At 45.2% G+C, this 16835-nt stretch overlaps 1 protein-coding gene across 2 annotated transcripts in view; it reads left to right on the top strand.

The window, feature by feature from the left end:
- Positions 1 to 16835, top strand: part of sorl1 (sortilin-related receptor, L(DLR class) A repeats containing) — a 219033-nt gene that overhangs the window by 152586 nt on the left and 49612 nt on the right. The window contains exons 21-30 of one of the 2 annotated variants that reach the window (XM_060943822.1): positions 535 to 673; positions 799 to 972; positions 6877 to 6990; positions 7133 to 7255; positions 8553 to 8672; positions 8807 to 8932; positions 10659 to 10769; positions 12946 to 13077; positions 13238 to 13369; positions 13460 to 13594. In XM_060943822.1, the coding sequence (XP_060799805.1) occupies positions 535 to 673; positions 799 to 972; positions 6877 to 6990; positions 7133 to 7255; positions 8553 to 8672; positions 8807 to 8932; positions 10659 to 10769; positions 12946 to 13077; positions 13238 to 13369; positions 13460 to 13594 (1306 nt within the window). Of the gene's footprint in view, positions 1 to 534; positions 674 to 798; positions 973 to 6876; positions 6991 to 7132; positions 7256 to 8552; positions 8673 to 8806; positions 8933 to 10658; positions 10770 to 12945; positions 13078 to 13237; positions 13370 to 13456; positions 13595 to 16835 lie in introns of both variants that reach the window. The other variant, XM_060943821.1, reaches the window with a different exon arrangement.

Here is a 16835-nt window from a genome sequence, read left to right as displayed (position 1 = left end):
AGAAGGTCCGGGTTCGAGCCCCGTGGCCGGCGAGGGCCTTTCTGTGTGGCGTTTGCATGTTCTCCCCGTGTCCACGTGGGTTTCCTCCGGGCGCTCCGGTTTCCCCCACAGTCCAAAGACATGCAGGTTAGGTTAACTGGTGACTCTAAATTGAGCGTAGGTGTGAATGTGAGTGTGAATGGTTGTCTGTGTCTATGTGTCAGCCCTGTGATGACCTGGCGACTTGTCCAGGGTGTACCCCGCCTCTCGCCCGTAGTCAGCTGGGATAGGCTCCAGCTTGCCTGCGACCCTGTAGAACAGGATAAAGCGGCTAGAGATAATGATTTGAGATGAGACAATCATAACATGCACACTACAGAGATATTATTGTAGCTGACCTTGTGCTGAATACAAAAAAAGTCATATGACTTTGAAAATACTGCTAGGATTTGTTGAAATTAACATCAAAATCGGCGCATACCAAAATCATTAGTGCCAGAAAATACCGTCAGACCCCAGAGGGTTGAGAAAATCATTACTAATTTGCCTCAACAGAATGACCTCTACTGGGATGACTGGTCAAGAATGGGCATCTTCAAGGCACCTAAATCAGGCTCACTGAAGAGCGAGCTCCTCGTTGGAAGGCTGACCGGTGTCATGGACCTTAAAATCTTCTATAAGGGCAAAGCCAGAGGTCAGCCGCTAGAGCAGCACTGCTTCAGTTTTCATGTCAAAGCCATGTAACATTACTTACTAACTACATATTTGAGAAGCTCCTCTGTCTTTTTCCTATCTCAGTTGTGTTTGTGTTCTCTACAGGTCATAATGCATGTGCAGATCAGCCATGCACACTGCTGTGTTTGCCCCGGCCAGGCCACAGGCATAGCTGTGTGTGTCCAGATGGAGTAGCCACCACCAGACTGCCCTCAGGAGAGCTCCAGTGTCAGTGTCCCAGCGGGTACCAGCTCCGGAACAGCACATGTGTGAAGACGGGTGAGAACTGCACACGCTGCGCGTTCCCACAGGGATCCAGGGAGAGGGTGTGGTTGTGTACACAGGCCTGTATGGTGAAAGGTTTCTCAAAGCAAAAGAGCTTCCAAAACAGCCCAAAAAAAAAAAGAGCACCTTGCGATTCATTTTATTATTCAGATAACCGCTAGAAGAGAGAAAATATCTTGTTACATATTGTTATTCCACTACAGTTAAACTTTACTCCTATCTGTGAAAATTCACATATTTACCTTAGGCCAAACAAAATAATATATATGTTTCCTGGGTTTTCAAAATAGGGTAGGTAGGTAGGTAGGGGGAAAAAAAATTTGTTTATCCCAAAAGTTTACGACAAATTTTCTAGGGTAGGTAGGAAAAAGTGAGAAGTTTCCTTTGAAAACTTTTTTTGGGGCGGCACGGTGGTGTAGTGGTTAGCGCTGTCGCCTCACAGCAAGAAGGTCCGGGTTTGAGCCCCGTGGCCGGCGAGGGCCTTTCTGTGTGGAGTTTGCATGTTCTCCCCGTGTCCGCGTGGGTTTCCTCCGGGTGCTCCGGTTTCCCCCACAGTCCAAAGACATGCAGGTTAGGTTAACTGGTGACTCTAAATTGACCGTAGGTGTGAATGTGAGTGTGAATGGTTGTCTGTGTCTATGTGTCAGCCCTGTGATGACCTGGCGACTTGTCCAGGGTGTACCCCGCCTTTCGCCCGTAGTCAGCTGGGATAGGCTCCAGCTTGCCTGCGACCCTGTAGAACAGGATAAAGTGGCTAGAGATAATGAGATGAGAACTTTTTTTGCAAAATACTCGTTAAACATTTGCAACTGATCCCAGAATGTCAGAACTGTGTGATTTGTTGTAGGAAACAATATTGTAGTTACTCTATAGTTCTTCATTTGGAAATATTTTTAATTGTTGTGAATATCTTTTGCATTGCAATAGACTGATTTGACAAGCAAACATTTCTGTCCACTGTATCGCTTTTTGTTCTGAGGCGAACCTCCATTTTATAGGCACCCGAAGAATCGATGAAATATACTGCGCGTGTGCAAGCAGTCATTTACATCCGACCCTTCGAGGCATGAACACAAGGGTGGCCAGTTTTTCTACTTAAAAATCTAAGATAATCATTATTGTAACACTAGCAAGAATACGCAGCATTGTTCAGCTATGTATTCGATTGCATCTAACGGTGACCCCTGTCTAGAAATGCCTATGAAATTTGGCTTTGCTGCGACCTTCGGTGTCCGAGTTATAAACGTTTAAAGGTGGGCTGGAGCCATGGATCAAATCAAAACTTAAGTCGCTGAGCAGCGCTTGCACGGTGGCGAATGACTGGCCGAGGCCCGTGCTGGTTTGAAAGGGCTGGGGTAGAGGGAGGTGCGTGTTGGTTGGCAATTTACTCCTGATGGGCCTCGTGTCTTTCGGCAAATACCGAGTGGTTTATATGACACGCCCTAGCGGTTCTCGTTTGACTCGCCAGGTTGCTGCCAAGCAGGTAGGGTCGGGTGCGAGAAATAGTTTGTTTATTGTGGTCATAAACAGTTGAAGGGTCGCAGTGTTTGTGCAGGGTCGGTCGGGTAACCGGAAACACGTATGTGTCAGATAACGGAATCCAGGGACACATGTCGGCCCGGGGGCATTTTGAGTTATTGACAGGTTCAGAAAATAGAGTTTCTTAGCTTTCCAATGATGCCTTCCATGTGGAGATCTAACAATATTTGAAGAATGTGTGGCCTTTTGAAAGTGTATACTTCTTAAAACAGAAAAGGGAGAAAATCGCCCTCAAAGTTTTCCATCTCAGCTACTCTGGGTGCAGGGCGGGCACATAATGGTGCTCATCTGCATGACATTAAGGAAAGCCCTACCCCCTACGAGCTAGCACGATACTACTTTCATGTAAACAAAGATCACCACGTCAATTTTCCTTCCATGCAAAGTATGCCCAAAACAATTATGAAGTACAAAAATAAGTCCTAAAGTATACGTTAACGTTTTGTGGTTGAAAAATTACTCACACCGTAAGAAAGAAAGATAGCACGATGATGACACAACTAACACAACACTAGTTTCATGTAAAGCCTCGGTCACAACCGGCCGTACCGTTCTCCTACGGCCGGTCTACACGCAAAAAACGCAAGAAACGCACGGAGGGCGCGCATGAAACGCACGAGAGCGCGCGTGTGATGTGCTGATTTTCAAGCCGCAGACCGGCCGCAGAGGTTCTTTGTCATGTCAAACAAACTCTACGGGCGCTTACGTTTTTTTCAGGTTGCAAGACAAACTTACGGCCAACGCGCGTCTTTCTCCATGAACAAAAAAAAAACGCAGCGATTTGGGAAACGCCAAAAATCGCACGGCCAAAAAATCGTACGTCCGGTTGTGACCTAGGCTTAACCAAACCACAACACTCTCCGTTACATGCAAAAATAACCACACAGCCTTAGATTAATAAACTTACCCCATCAGAAAGAGAAATGGCGCCTTGCACACACCAATGCCTCCGATGGAATGTAATCCTAGAACGGTCCGTGTATCATCCGATCATTCAAGTATTCCATTCAATCTGGAAAACGAGGTTGCGGTTTTTTTGCTAGAAATGGTTATCTCTGATGTAAATACCGTGTGTCTGTTTGCTTCGCGGTGTTTGCTCCTCTGCGCTCTGTTTAGCTTCCTCATTCCATAGTGAAATCACACGCCTGTATGCAGGTTAAGTAGCCATGCGCTTAGCTCGGATCATACAGCTGATTCGCGAAAAAAAACAAAACAAAAGACTTAAATCATCATGTGAATGGCCCATATGGTAATTTACCCACACCCCCCAGCAGGCTACTGTCCTGACAAAAACGAGACAATTTGCAACAAAAAATGTATGCTTTTCCAACAAAACAATCTATTATCTGAAATACTGATTGCATTCTTCAAGATCTCAACTTGCACATGATGGAAAAAAACAAAAATCACAAATTTCGAAAAAAAAATGCTTCTTTTGCGATTATCTCGGATTCGTTTCGGCCGACATGTGTCCCTGGATTCGGTGAGGGGTCACATATATTATTTTGTTTGGCCTTACGTAATTGACAGAGAAATATTTAAATGCACAATAAAAGCCTGACTGAATGTCATCAATATTTCAGTCTGTTGTCCTGCTATAGCAGTGTGCCCAGACGTTGGTTCAAATTCAAACTTTGTGGAAGTTCTCGTGAAAAATCTCATTGGATAAATGAACTTGACAGCAGCAGTGCTTATAGTAATAATCAGCTGACTGCCGATACGGACAATTACTGTCTGTAACCAGTGAATGAAAACATGAACGATGCTTTACACACTATTGGCGTTATCTTAACCAGCTTCATGAGGTCGTCACCTGGAATGCTTTTCAATTAACAGATGTGCCTTGTCAAAAGTTAATTAGTGCAATTTCTTGCCTTCTTAAAGCTAGACGGCCTTTCGATTTCATAAAATCGGTGAAATTTAGTTCCCTCTGAAACGTGGTCGTTGTGATATATGTTTATTTCTGTAATATCTCACAAAATATCAGGCTGGGAAGTTCTTTAATTTGAGGGGATTAAAGCAAATAATGTGCATGAAATTGTGCAGTCAAGCAGACAGAGGAAGTCCGTGTGTGTGTGCGCAGGTTTCCCTTTGAGCGTGCACTGACAGTTCCATCATTCTGTCGCTAAACGAACAGCTGATCACACCGAGGTGCTCGCTGAGCGCCGATATTTATTAGTTTGGTCCTGCGTTTCCTTTCCTTCGTATACAACCCCGATTCCAAAAAAGTTGGGACAAAGTACAAATTGTAAATAAAAACGGAATGCAATGATGTGGAAGTTTCAAAATTCCATATTTTATTCAGAATAGAACATAGATGACATATCAGATGTTTAAACTGAGAAAATGTATCATTTAAAGAGAAAAATTAGGTGATTTTAAATTTCATGACAACAACACATCTCAAAAAAGTTGGGACAAGGCCATGTTTCCCACTGTGAGACATCCCCTTTTCTCTTTACAACAGTCTGTAAACGTCTGGGGACTGAGGAGACAAGTTGCTCAAGTTTAGGGATAGGAATGTTAACCCATTCTTGTCTAATGTAGGATTCTAGTTGCTCAACTGTCTTAGGTCTTTTTTGTCGTATCTTCCGTTTTATGATGCGCCAAATGTTTTCTATGGGTGAAAGATCTGGACTGCAGGCTGGCCAGTTCAGTACCCGGACCCTTCTTCTACGCAGCCATGATGCTGTAATTGATGCAGTATGTGGTTTGGCATTGTCATGTTGGAAAATACAAGGTCTTCCCTGAAAGAGACGTCGTCTGGATGGGAGCATATGTTGCTCTAGAACCTGGATATACCTTTCAGCATTGATGGTGTCTTTCCAGATGTGTAAGCTGCCCATGCCACACGCACTAATGCAACCCCATACCATCAGAGATGCAGGCTTCTGAACTGAGCGCTGATAACAACTTGGGTCGTCCTTCTCCTCTTTAGTCCGAATGACACGGCGTCCCTGATTTCCATAAAGAACTTCAAATTTTGATTCGTCTGACCACAGAACAGTTTTCCACTTTGCCACAGTCCATTTTAAATGAGCCTTGGCCCAGAGAAGACGTCTGCGCTTCTGGATCATGTTTAGATACGGCTTCTTCTTTGAACTATAGAGTTTTAGCTGGCAACGGCGGATGGCACGGTGAATTGTGTTCACAGATAATGTTCTCTGGAAATATTCCTGAGCCCATTTTGTGATTTCCAATACAGAAGCATGCCTGTATGTGATGCAGTGCCGTCTAAGGGCCCGAAGATCACGGGCACCCAGTATGGTTTTCCAGCCTTGACCCTTACGCACAGAGATTCTTCCAGATTCTCTGAATCTTTTGATGATATTATGCACTGTAGATGATGATATGTTCAAACTCTTTGCAATTTTACACTGTCGAACTCCTTTCTGATTTTGCTCCACTATTTGTCGGCGCAGAATTAGGGGGATTGGTGATCCTCTTCCCATCTTTACTTCTGAGAGCCGCTGCCACTCCAAGATGCTCTTTTTATACCCAGTCATGTTAATGACCTATTGCCAGTTGACCTAATGAGTTGCAATTTGGTCCTCCAGCTGTTCCTTTTTTGTACCTTTAACTTTTCCAGCCTCTTATTGCCCCTGTCCCAACTTTTTTGAGATGTGTTGCTGTCATGAAATTTCAAATGAGCCAATATTTGGCATGAAATTTCAAAATGTCTCACTTTCGACATTTGATATGTTGTCTATGTTCTATTGTGAATACAATATCAGTTTTTGAGATTTGTAAATTATTGCATTCCGTTTTTATTTACAATTTGTACTTTGTCCCAACTTTTTTGGAATCGGGGTTGTATAACATAACATCTTTCCTTCTCGCTTTCTTTCCGTTACTGTAGTCGGTCTTTCACGTTTCATTCGCACACTCGCGTCCTCCATTTTACTCTCCTGTTTCAAATTTGTATCCCACAATGCCTTGCGCGAACGGGGAAAGCCCACCACGTCACTCTAAATTCATAAATTGTTCTATTAAAAAAAAAAAAAACCAAATAAAATTGGAAGTCTGTGATTCGAACTCAGTAGCTTTTGCTCCACTAAACAAAAATAACTGGGTGTTGGGGAAAATTCTTTTTATGACCTACACTTGAAAAATCTGAAAGGCCGTCTAGCTTTAAAGTGTTTGAGATCCAACAGTAAATAATTCCACACCTGTAGTTTTCCATATTATGTCATGAACTGCTCAACTAAGTAAAGAGAAACGACGTCCATCATTACTTTAAGACATGAAGTGTCTTAATTAATCAAAGTAAAGAAAAGCCACTGAATTAGACGGTGTGTCCAGACTTTTGACTGGTACTGTATGTATTCATATTCTGTTTGTTTTCTCTTTGCTCAATAGAACACACTTGTCTGCCGAACCAGTACCGATGCTCGAACGGCAAGTGTATCAGCAGCATCTGGAAGTGCGACAGCGACAATGACTGTGGTGATATGAGCGATGAGCAGGAATGCCGTGAGTGACAGCAGCCCTGGCTCTGTCCACCTACTGTTCATATAGAGCTGTCTGTCTCCTCCTCTCTTTCCTGGAGTTCACAGTAATATACTTTCTCTCTCTCTCTCTCTCTCTCTCTCTCTCTCTCTCTCTCTCTCTCCAGCCACCACCTCTTGTGATCCATCCGTGCAGTTCCGCTGTGTAGCTTCAGGCTCATGCATCCCTTTGGCTTTCAAGTGTGATCATGAGGATGATTGTGGTGACAACAGTGATGAGGAGCACTGCGGTGTGTGTTTGCGCGCGCGCGTGCGTGCGTGCATGTGTGTCTGTCTGTCTGCCTGTGTGTGCACGAGTGTGACTGTCTGCTTCTGTGTTTGCGCGTGTGTATCTGTCTGCCTGTGTGCGTCTGTCTGCGTCTGTCTGTCTGTGTCTATGTCTGTCTGTCTGCCTCTGTACGTGCATGTCTGTCTGTCTGTCTGTCTGTGTGTCTGTGTCTGTCTGTCTGCCTCTGTACGTGCCTGTCTGTCTGTCTGTGTGCGCGCCTGTCTGTGTGTCTGTCTGCCTGTGCACGTGTGTGTGTCTGTCTGTCTGTGTGTGTCCGTGTCTGTCTGTGTCTGTCTGTGTCCGTGCCTGTCTGTCTGCCTCTGTATGTGCCTGTCTGTGTGCGTGCCTGTCTGTGTGTCTGTCTGGCTGTGCGCGTGTGTGTCTGTCTGTGTGTCTGTCTGTCTGTGTCCGTGTCTGTGTCCGTGTCTGTCTGCCTGCCTCTGTCCGTGCCTGTCTGTGTGTCTGTCTGCCTGTCTGTGTGTCTGTCTGCCTGTGTGCGTGTCTGTCTGTCTGTCTGCGTGTGTCTGTCTGTCTGTGTCCATGTCTGTCTGTCTGCCTCTGTACGTGCCTGTCTGTCTGTCTGTGTGCGTGCCTGTCTGTGTGTCTGTCTGCCTGTGCACGTGTGTGTGTCTGTCTGTCTGTGTCCGTGTCTGTCTGTGTCCGTGCCTGTCTGTCTGCCTCTGTACGTGCCTGTCTGTCTGTCTGTGTGCGTGCCTGTCTGTGTGTCTGTCTGGCTGTGCGCGTGTGTGTCTGTCTGTGTGTCTGTCTGTCTGTGTTCGTGTCTGTCTGTCTGTGTCCGTGTCTGTCTGACTGCCTCTGTCCGTGCCTGTCTGTGTGTCTGTCTGCCTGTGTGCGTGTCTGTCTGTCTGTCTGTCTGCGTGTGTCTGTCTGTCTGTGTCCATGTCTGTCTGTCTGCCTCTGTACATGCCTGTCTGTCTGTCTGTGTGTGTGCCTGTCTGTCTGTCTGTCTGTCTGCCTGTGTGCGTGTCTGTCTGTCTGTCTGTGTGCGTCTGTCTGTCTGTGTCCATGTCTGTCTGTCTGCCTCTGTACATGCCTGTCTGTCTGTCTGTGTGCGTGCCTGTCTGTGTGTCTGTCTGCCTGTGCGCGTGTGTCCGTGTGTCTGTCTATCTGCGTGTGTCCGTGTCTGTCTGTCTGCCTCTGTGCGTGCCTGTCTGTCTGCCTGCCTGTGCGCATGTGTCTGTCTGCATGCGTGTCTAGTGTCATGGTGATGTTGGTGGTCATGGTGCATGTTGTTGCAGACTCTCATCAGTGTGGGCCGGCGGAGTTCACCTGTGCGAGAGGAGTGTGTATCCGAGACACCTGGCGCTGTGATGGTGATAATGACTGCCGTGACTGGTCTGACGAGGCCAATTGCACTGGTGAGAACACACACTACTACCTGAGTGAGATGACCTTGATACTCGCATCTGCTTAATGACAACCTTGCTTTCTCCCCCCCTCTCTCTCTCTCTCTCTCTCTCTCTCTCTCTCTCTCTCACACACACACTCTCAGTGGGCCACCACACGTGTGAGAGCAGCAGTTTCCAGTGTCACACAGGACACTGCATTCCTCAGCGCTGGGTGTGTGACGGTGATGATGACTGTCAGGACGGCTCTGACGAGGAACCCACTCACTGTGGTCAGTGTTCTGGAACACATTCACACACGACACATGCGTCAGTAAGCGGGACTGTAAAACACACGTCAGTGGGGTTTCTGTGCGGAGTCCTGTATCAGCTAAAGAAGGCCGAGGAACTGATGAAAGTGACACTGATGGATCCTTGATCGCTATAAAGTGGGACACTGAGGGCTTAAACTACTGCCTCGAGTTCCCTCTGTAGTGCACTATATTATAGAATAGATTGTACCAGACTGTTTTAGGGCACCAGCATGCATTTCCACTGCACGTTCAAAGACGAGGGCTTTCTCTGTGGTTCCAATTAATTTTCTGCCGACTTTAGACACAACTGGAGCAGCGACAGTGATGGCAGTAAAAGCCACTGCGTTATTATTCCAGCCTGCGATGTCATCTGTGTTCGGCCCAGTGGGGAAAGGAGTGTTTTGATTAACATTGTTCCTTTTTCCTACTGGCTTTTGGATTAAACAAACTCTGTGCCTTAAAACGCTTAGAGACAACTTTAAACCCTTAATCAATGAGGCGTTACAGCAAACGAGCTGGATTAATCAAATGGCCAGAAAAAAATCTGCGCTGTACAAGAAGTTAAATAATTACAACCAAGGGCTGACAAAACAGAAATATGATGAAATAAATGTTCCTTAAACAAGATAAGTAGAAAACCAGTAGAGCAGTTTTGTTGGTGAAGAAAACAATTCTTGATGAATTAAACGTTCCTGTTGATGGCACAAATGAATATTTTTCCCCTGATGCTTAGTTATGTGTTTGTTCTTGAACACTGGACGCATAATAAAGAAGCAACAAACAGTGGGAATAGTGTGCTGGTATCAGTTGCACGATACAATCAGAACCTTTTGCTGCCTGACAAAACGTCTTAGGCGCTGTTTACACATACCCAGGTATTTTTAAAAACGCATATTTTCTAAACTCCGTTTTCCAAAATAACTTCGTGCACACAGCTGCGTTTTTTTTTTTTTTTAAATTACGTTTATATTGATCCGCATAAATACGCTGTCAAGAGCTGTTAAACTACGCCAGAGTGTGCAGGCAACTTTTTTGACGACATCGACAGAAGCGCGCATGTGAGTACACTCACCCTGTATGTACGGACGTACCAACTCTGTGAGTGACAGGAGTGAGGATCGCGACATTCTGAAATTTTCCTGCCATTCCTCCGGGACGACAACGCCATTCTCCCACCAGATAGCAGTCCGTCCAGGTCGAACCCAAAATCGCCGATGCTGGCGGTGGTACAGTCGGGCTTTTTTGGTCACCAGAAGCTCCGCAATTGCTGCCCTCCGAGCCCTAATGCGTCTCTGCTGGTCAATGAGCTTTATGAGCTTTATTCTCAAAAGCAAACAGACGAATATAGCTCTTAATAACAGAAATGCTGCTACTCTGAGTGTTTCCATGCTTGTCATATGTACAATGGTCGCTCTTTTGTGGTGCGAAGATTGCCTAAAACTCCGTTTTGGTCTCTTTACACACAAACGCAAAACGGAGTTTTCAAAAAATCTCCACTTTTGCCGGGGTTTTTAGGAAGAATCGTTTTCAGAGGAAAAACTCCGCTTGTGTATAAACGAAAGGCACAAACGAAGGCAAAGGTCTGAGTTTTTAAAAATACCCGGGTATGTGTAAATGGCGCCTTAATGGGGAGAAATGTTGAGTCAGTAAAGACTTGTGTTGTTTTACTCTTGTTTTTTTTTTTTTTTTTTTAACCCCCCCCCAGAGGGAGATCGCTGTAACGGCTTCCTGTGTTCCAACGGTACGTGCTTACCCGCCAGCTCCCACTGTAACGGCGTGGTGGAGTGCCCAGGGGGCGCCGACGAGCAGCACTGCGGTTAGTATTTCAAGAAAGTATCTCGCAAATAAACAAACTGAGCTAAAAGTCGATCTTTGTCTGTCCTTGATTAAAAAAAAAGCTGTGTGTTGAATTTATTCTTAATGATATAACAACAGGACTGTTTTTTTTTTTTTTTTGTCATGGAGGCCGCCATAACTCCATCGTACGTAATGTCATTTTCCGCGAGCACAGCGGAGGTGTACAAGTGCATGCTGTATTAGTGTCAGCAGGGCGACGTGTTCCGTCAGGGAGGGTTGGAGACGGATGTAACTGCAGAAGATCTTTATTATAAAGAAAAAGGCAAACAGTCCGTATCTCATGAACGGTAAAACAGGTCGTAGACAGAAGCAGGGTCAGAAACAGGAATCAGAACCCAGGAAATCAGGCTCAGTAATGTGTCAGAACAACACAATACTTCGCAAAGTAAGTCTGCATTCTGAGTCCTTATATAGGCGTGCTGATTGCGCCTTAATTCCGTGCAAGTGTGTATCATTCGCAGTGCAAGCGTGAGTCAGTTCAGAGTGCACGCTGTCCAGAGCGTCCTTCTGTTGCTGTGACAACTAGACTATAGTATAATATTATGGTCTAGCATGACTTCTCGGTCAATTTGTTTGCATTTCTCCACAAAAAATTATGGCAATGCAGGATTAGAAAAGGAATCAGAATAAATTATTGGCTAGTTTATTGCCTGTTTATTTACAAAAAATGATTTACCCGCTTATCTTCCATCCGTTTGATAATGCATCTGGCTAATCCTGGATGGCCGCGCCTGGGGAAATGGTCCAACAGACCAATGTTATACAACCCCGATTCCAAAAAAGTTGGGACAAAGTACAAATTGTAAATAAAAACGGAATGCAATAATTTACAAATCTCAAAAACTGATATTGTATTCACAATAGAACATAGACAACATATCAAATGTCGAAAGTGAGACATTTTGAAATTTCATGCCAAATATTGGCTCATTTGAAATTTCATGACAGCAACACATCTCAAAAAAGTTGGGACAGGGGCAATAAGAGGCTGGAAAAGTTAAAGGTACAAAAAAGGAACAGCTGGAGGACCAAATTGCAACTCATTAGGTCAATTGGCAATAGGTCATTAACATGACTGGGTATAAAAAGAGCATCTTGGAGTGGCAGTGGCTCTCAGAAGTAAAGATGGGAAGAGGATCACCAATCCCCCTAATTCTGCGCCGACAAATAGTGGAGCAATATCAGAAAGGAGTTCGGCAGTGTAAAATAGCAAAGAGTTTGAACATATCATCATTGTTCTCAGCGCTCAGTTCAGAAGCCTGCATCTCTGAAGGTATGGGGTTGCATTAGTGCGTGTGGCATGGGCAGCTTACACATCTGGAAAGACACCATCAATGCTGAAAGGTATATCCAGGTTCTAGAGCAACATATGCTCCCATCCAGACGACGTCTCTTTCAGGGAAGACCTTGCATTTTCCAACATGACAATGCCAAACCACATACTGCATCAATTACAGCATCATGGCTGCGTAGAAGAAGGGTCCGGGTACTGAACTGGCCAGCCTGCAGTCCAGATCTTTCACCCATAGAAAACATTTGGCGCATCATAAAACGGAAGATACGACAAAAAAGACCTAAGACAGTTGAGCAACTAGAATCCTACATTAGACAAGAATGGGTTAACATTCCTATCCCTAAACTTGAGCAACTTGTCTCCTCAGTCCCCAGACGTTTACAGACTGTTGTAAAGAGAAAAGGGGATGTCTCACAGTGGGAAACATGGCCTTGTCCCAACTTTTTTGAGATGTGTTGTTGTCATGAAATTTAAAATCACCTAATTGTTCTCTTTAAATGATACATTTTCTCAGTTTAAACATTTGATATGTTATCTATGTTCTATTCTGAATAAAATATGGAATTTTGAAACTTCTACATCATTGCATTCCGTTTTTATTTACAATTTGTACTTTGTTCCAACTTTTTTGGAATCGGGGTTGTAACTTTAACATGTGTTTTAAGCTAAAGTCCACTTAATTTTTTTCGTCTAGACCATCTTGTACCTATTCGTGTATAACGATGACGTTTCATAACCCCGTAATTTCAAATTTTCCTGGTTTAAGTGTGAGCAAGAGCAGCAGGGGCCTTTGGTGTCATGCTGAGTGTAAATCTCAAGCACGATGTGTGTGTCCTGGCAGATCCGTTGTGCACGCGCTACATGGAGTTTGTGTGCAGGAACAGAGCTCAGTGTCTCTTCCAGTCGCTGGTGTGTGACGGCACGAAGCACTGCTCCGACGGCTCGGACGAGGACGCAGCGTATGCCGGCTGCTGTGAGTTCGCTGGTTTGCATTTGAGTCATGACCCGTTTTTGTAATCGTCACTCATCATCATCACGTCTTACCTACAGTACCAAACATATAAGGAAGACACTTTAGGATTAATTAGCGCCGAATTAATCAGAGCTTCCTGCTGTGCACGTCTCTCCACCAGCCACAAATCCTGAATTTGAGAAGAAATGTGACGCGTACAGTTTCCAGTGCTCCAATGGCATGTGTGTGAGTCTGGACTGGAAGTGTGACGGAATGGACGACTGTGGTGATTACTCGGACGAGGCAAACTGTGGTAAGTGTCATGTCATTAAACGACCTCGAGTACCGCTGATACGCGTGCGTGTGGGATTTTGGCTTTGAGTTCGGCGTTCTCCCTCAGCAGGTTCTCCCACCGAAGAGCCGGGATGCTCACGCTACTTCCAGTACGAGTGTAAGAACGGCCGCTGCGTGCCCACGTGGTGGAAGTGCGATGGTGAGAATGACTGCGGAGACTGGTCTGATGAGGCGCAATGCACAGGTATACAGTCTAAAGATTACATCATGGCTGTTTATCTGTCTGTCTTCTTCCTACATGTCTTACGGACACTTATATATGCATTTTGTAGACGCATGCTGTAGTTAATATAGCAGCACACACACTGTTATGCCATTAGGATTTCACTCGTTACGTTTTACATGCACAAAATCAGGGCTCTTCAGAAAATCTGAAATAGCCGGCTAAAAAAAAAGTAGCAGGCGGCTCTGAAATTTGGCGCGCTAATGCTAGGGGGGGTCTGAGGTCATGCTCAGACCCTGTAAAATACTTACTTACAAAATCTGTATGAACAAGTTTTGCCAGCCAGAACAAACCTCGCCCGGCAGCACTTATTTTATACCTCATCTCATCTCATCTCATTATCTCTAGCCGCTTTATCCTGTTCTACAGGGTCGCAGGCAAGCTGGAGCCTATCCCAGCTGACTACGGGCGAAAGGCGGGGTACACCCTGGACAAGTCGCCAGGTCATCACAGGGCTGACACATAGACACAGACAACCATTCACATTCACACCTACGCTCAATTTAGAGTCACCAGTTAACCTAACCTGCATATCTTTGGACTGTGGGGGAAACCGGAGCACCCGGAGGAAACCCACGCGGACACGGGGAGAACATGCAAACTCCACACAGAAAGGCCCTCGCCGGCCACGGGGCTCGAACCCGGACCTTCTTGCCGTGAGGCGACAGCGCTAACCACTACACCACCGTGCCGCCTATTTTATACCTATATGTTGATAATGGTAATGCTTCTCAATCATCAGCTGTCAGGCTGACCTTGAGTTTGACATTTCAAGGTCAAAGGTCATGGTGCCAAATGAAAGCCCATATGGCACTTCCTGTAAGTCGATAATGATAAATATGTGTCTACCGTCAACCGTTTTCAAGTTACAGCTCTCTGAAAATCTGTGACCTTGAGTGTGACCTTTCAGGGTCACCCAATGTCAAAGATCATGATGCCAAATGAAAGGCCATATGGGAGTTCCTATATGCTCATAATAGTAAACATCTGTCTATCGGCAACCTTTAAGTTATAATGGAAAATATGTTATTTTGACCGAAAGGTTGACCTTTCCAGTGACCTTGACCTTCACTTTGACCCGATTACCGCCAAAATTTAATCAGGTAATCTATGGACCATTGCCCACCTACCCTGAAAATTTGAAGTCAATCGGTGCAACCGTCTAGACGCTAGATTGTTAACAGACACGCACACAAACAAACAAACAAGGTCAAAGGCCATGGTGCCAAATGAAAGCCCATATATGACTTCCTATATGTTGATAATGATAAACATCTCTCTATCTCTAACTGTTTTTGAGTTATAATGGAAAATATGCAAATTATAGCAATGGCCTTGACCCCTCTGACATTTGACCCCCAACCGCTAAGAGAACTGAGAGATGCCCCGTCATGTAGCATATCAATGGAAGCAGAATTGAAAGATGAACATTTTGGGATTGGTTTGAAGTAGATATGATGACTATGAAGTAAGATATCACGGGGGGGGGGGGGGGGGGGGGGAACAAAACGATTTTGACCTTTTTAGTGACTAGTGACCTTGACCGGATGACCCTGAAAATGGTGGAGGTTCTATTTGAGACCAATGCCCATCTATCCTGAAAGTTTCATGAAGATTGGTCCAGCCGTTTTCCTGTAATGTTGCTAACAAAGAAACCTCACCGAAAACAGTACCTCGCCCCCTGGTGGACTCCGTCCCTGGCGAGGTAACAAACAAACTGCACTGATTACAGTTACCTCGCTTACTCCGTCGTGGGCGAGGTAAAAATTTCCCTCCAGATGTGTGCGCGCTTGGCTTTCTCAGTTCCCCTCTGTAGTACGCTGCCTGGCTCTGTAATAGAGGTCTGCGCGGGACAGAATTTTCAGTCCCGCTCCCGCCCGCTCCCGCATTGTGTAGTCCCACTCCCGCAAAGAATTATAATTTTCAGTCCCGCTCCCACCTGCTCCTGCTATATTTTGTCCCGCTCCCGCCCGCAAATCCCGCATGATGCAGACGTTCGCGTTATTTCTCACGAAAGTTCTTGTCATTGGCTTGGGGAATTAAACATGCTGAGCTTAGCTGAGCTCTCCACTGACCGATCCTTCACCTAGCGCACGTAACGAGGGTGCGCGTTGCCAGGCGGCATGCGTAGCTGAGGCTTTACAGAGATACCCATTGTGAGCTTCACTAGAGAAGCTCTGCTCTTCTGCCATGATCGGAGATCTCAAACACGGAAGAGCGGAAAGGAATCAGAAACGTACGCGAGATTAGACCACATCCGCAAATTTAGGCATCTTAAAATGTTTTTATTAATGCCAAATAAAATATCCAGCACAAATTATATATGATAGACATAAATTAATAATTTATAAATTTTATTTTAAACACGTTTTTAGTTAGCGGGACTGCAGCTTATCACCTCTCCCGCCCGCTCCCGCATTGTGCACTCCCCCTCCCGCCCGCGCCCGCAATGAGCTTTCAAAATTTGTCCTGCGCCGAACTGCTTTGCGTTGGGTTCCGCGGGACTCCCGCGAGAGTGCAGGGCTCTACTCTGTAACATAACTACATACGCTATGGTGTGGTCACGTGATCCGGCTCAGCCAATCAGAGCGTGAGAATCGATCAACAAATATGATATTGCTTCCAGTCACGTTAGACCCGACTCGAAGATAATTTTGTGGTGGAATAATTGGATTTGCAGCAAATGGTGGGCAGCGGAGACGATATAAATCGTTTTAATATTGAAAGTTTTTTTTTTTTCTGGGATCGAGTAGCCGGCACAGACCGTCAATCACCGGCGTGTCTGGACATCTCTGGAAAAACCTTGGTTTTTTTTGTCCTTATTCGGAAAAAAAGACAACATTCCTACCAAGCTCTTTAAATGACGAATGAAAAATGAATATTCCACTAATATTTCCGCTTACGTACAACTGTGCATACGCTGATTGATTGATTGATTGATTGATTGATTGATTGATTGTCTAGTTGGTTTATGTACAACACACAGAGCTGACCGTAAACAGGCAAGACGGCGTGTGTGATGATCAAACTGCCGGGAAAAATTCCCAATCAAGACACGCTGATATTCCGAATCTTCTGTATACCTGTCTACGCCTAAAACCTGATCATCAGCATCATCGGAAAATTCCAAATTCGGAATATCCAAACGGAACTTGCTGTTTACGTGACCCGTGCCATATTGGGAATCATAGTGAAGTGTTAG

The sequence above is a fragment of the Neoarius graeffei genome, chromosome 17 (assembly GCF_027579695.1).
Source record: "Neoarius graeffei isolate fNeoGra1 chromosome 17, fNeoGra1.pri, whole genome shotgun sequence".
NCBI classification, from domain to species: Eukaryota; Metazoa; Chordata; class Actinopteri; order Siluriformes; family Ariidae; genus Neoarius; species Neoarius graeffei.
Note: the sequence above shows the minus strand (reverse complement) of the source record. Positions and strands in the feature narration are given on the sequence as shown.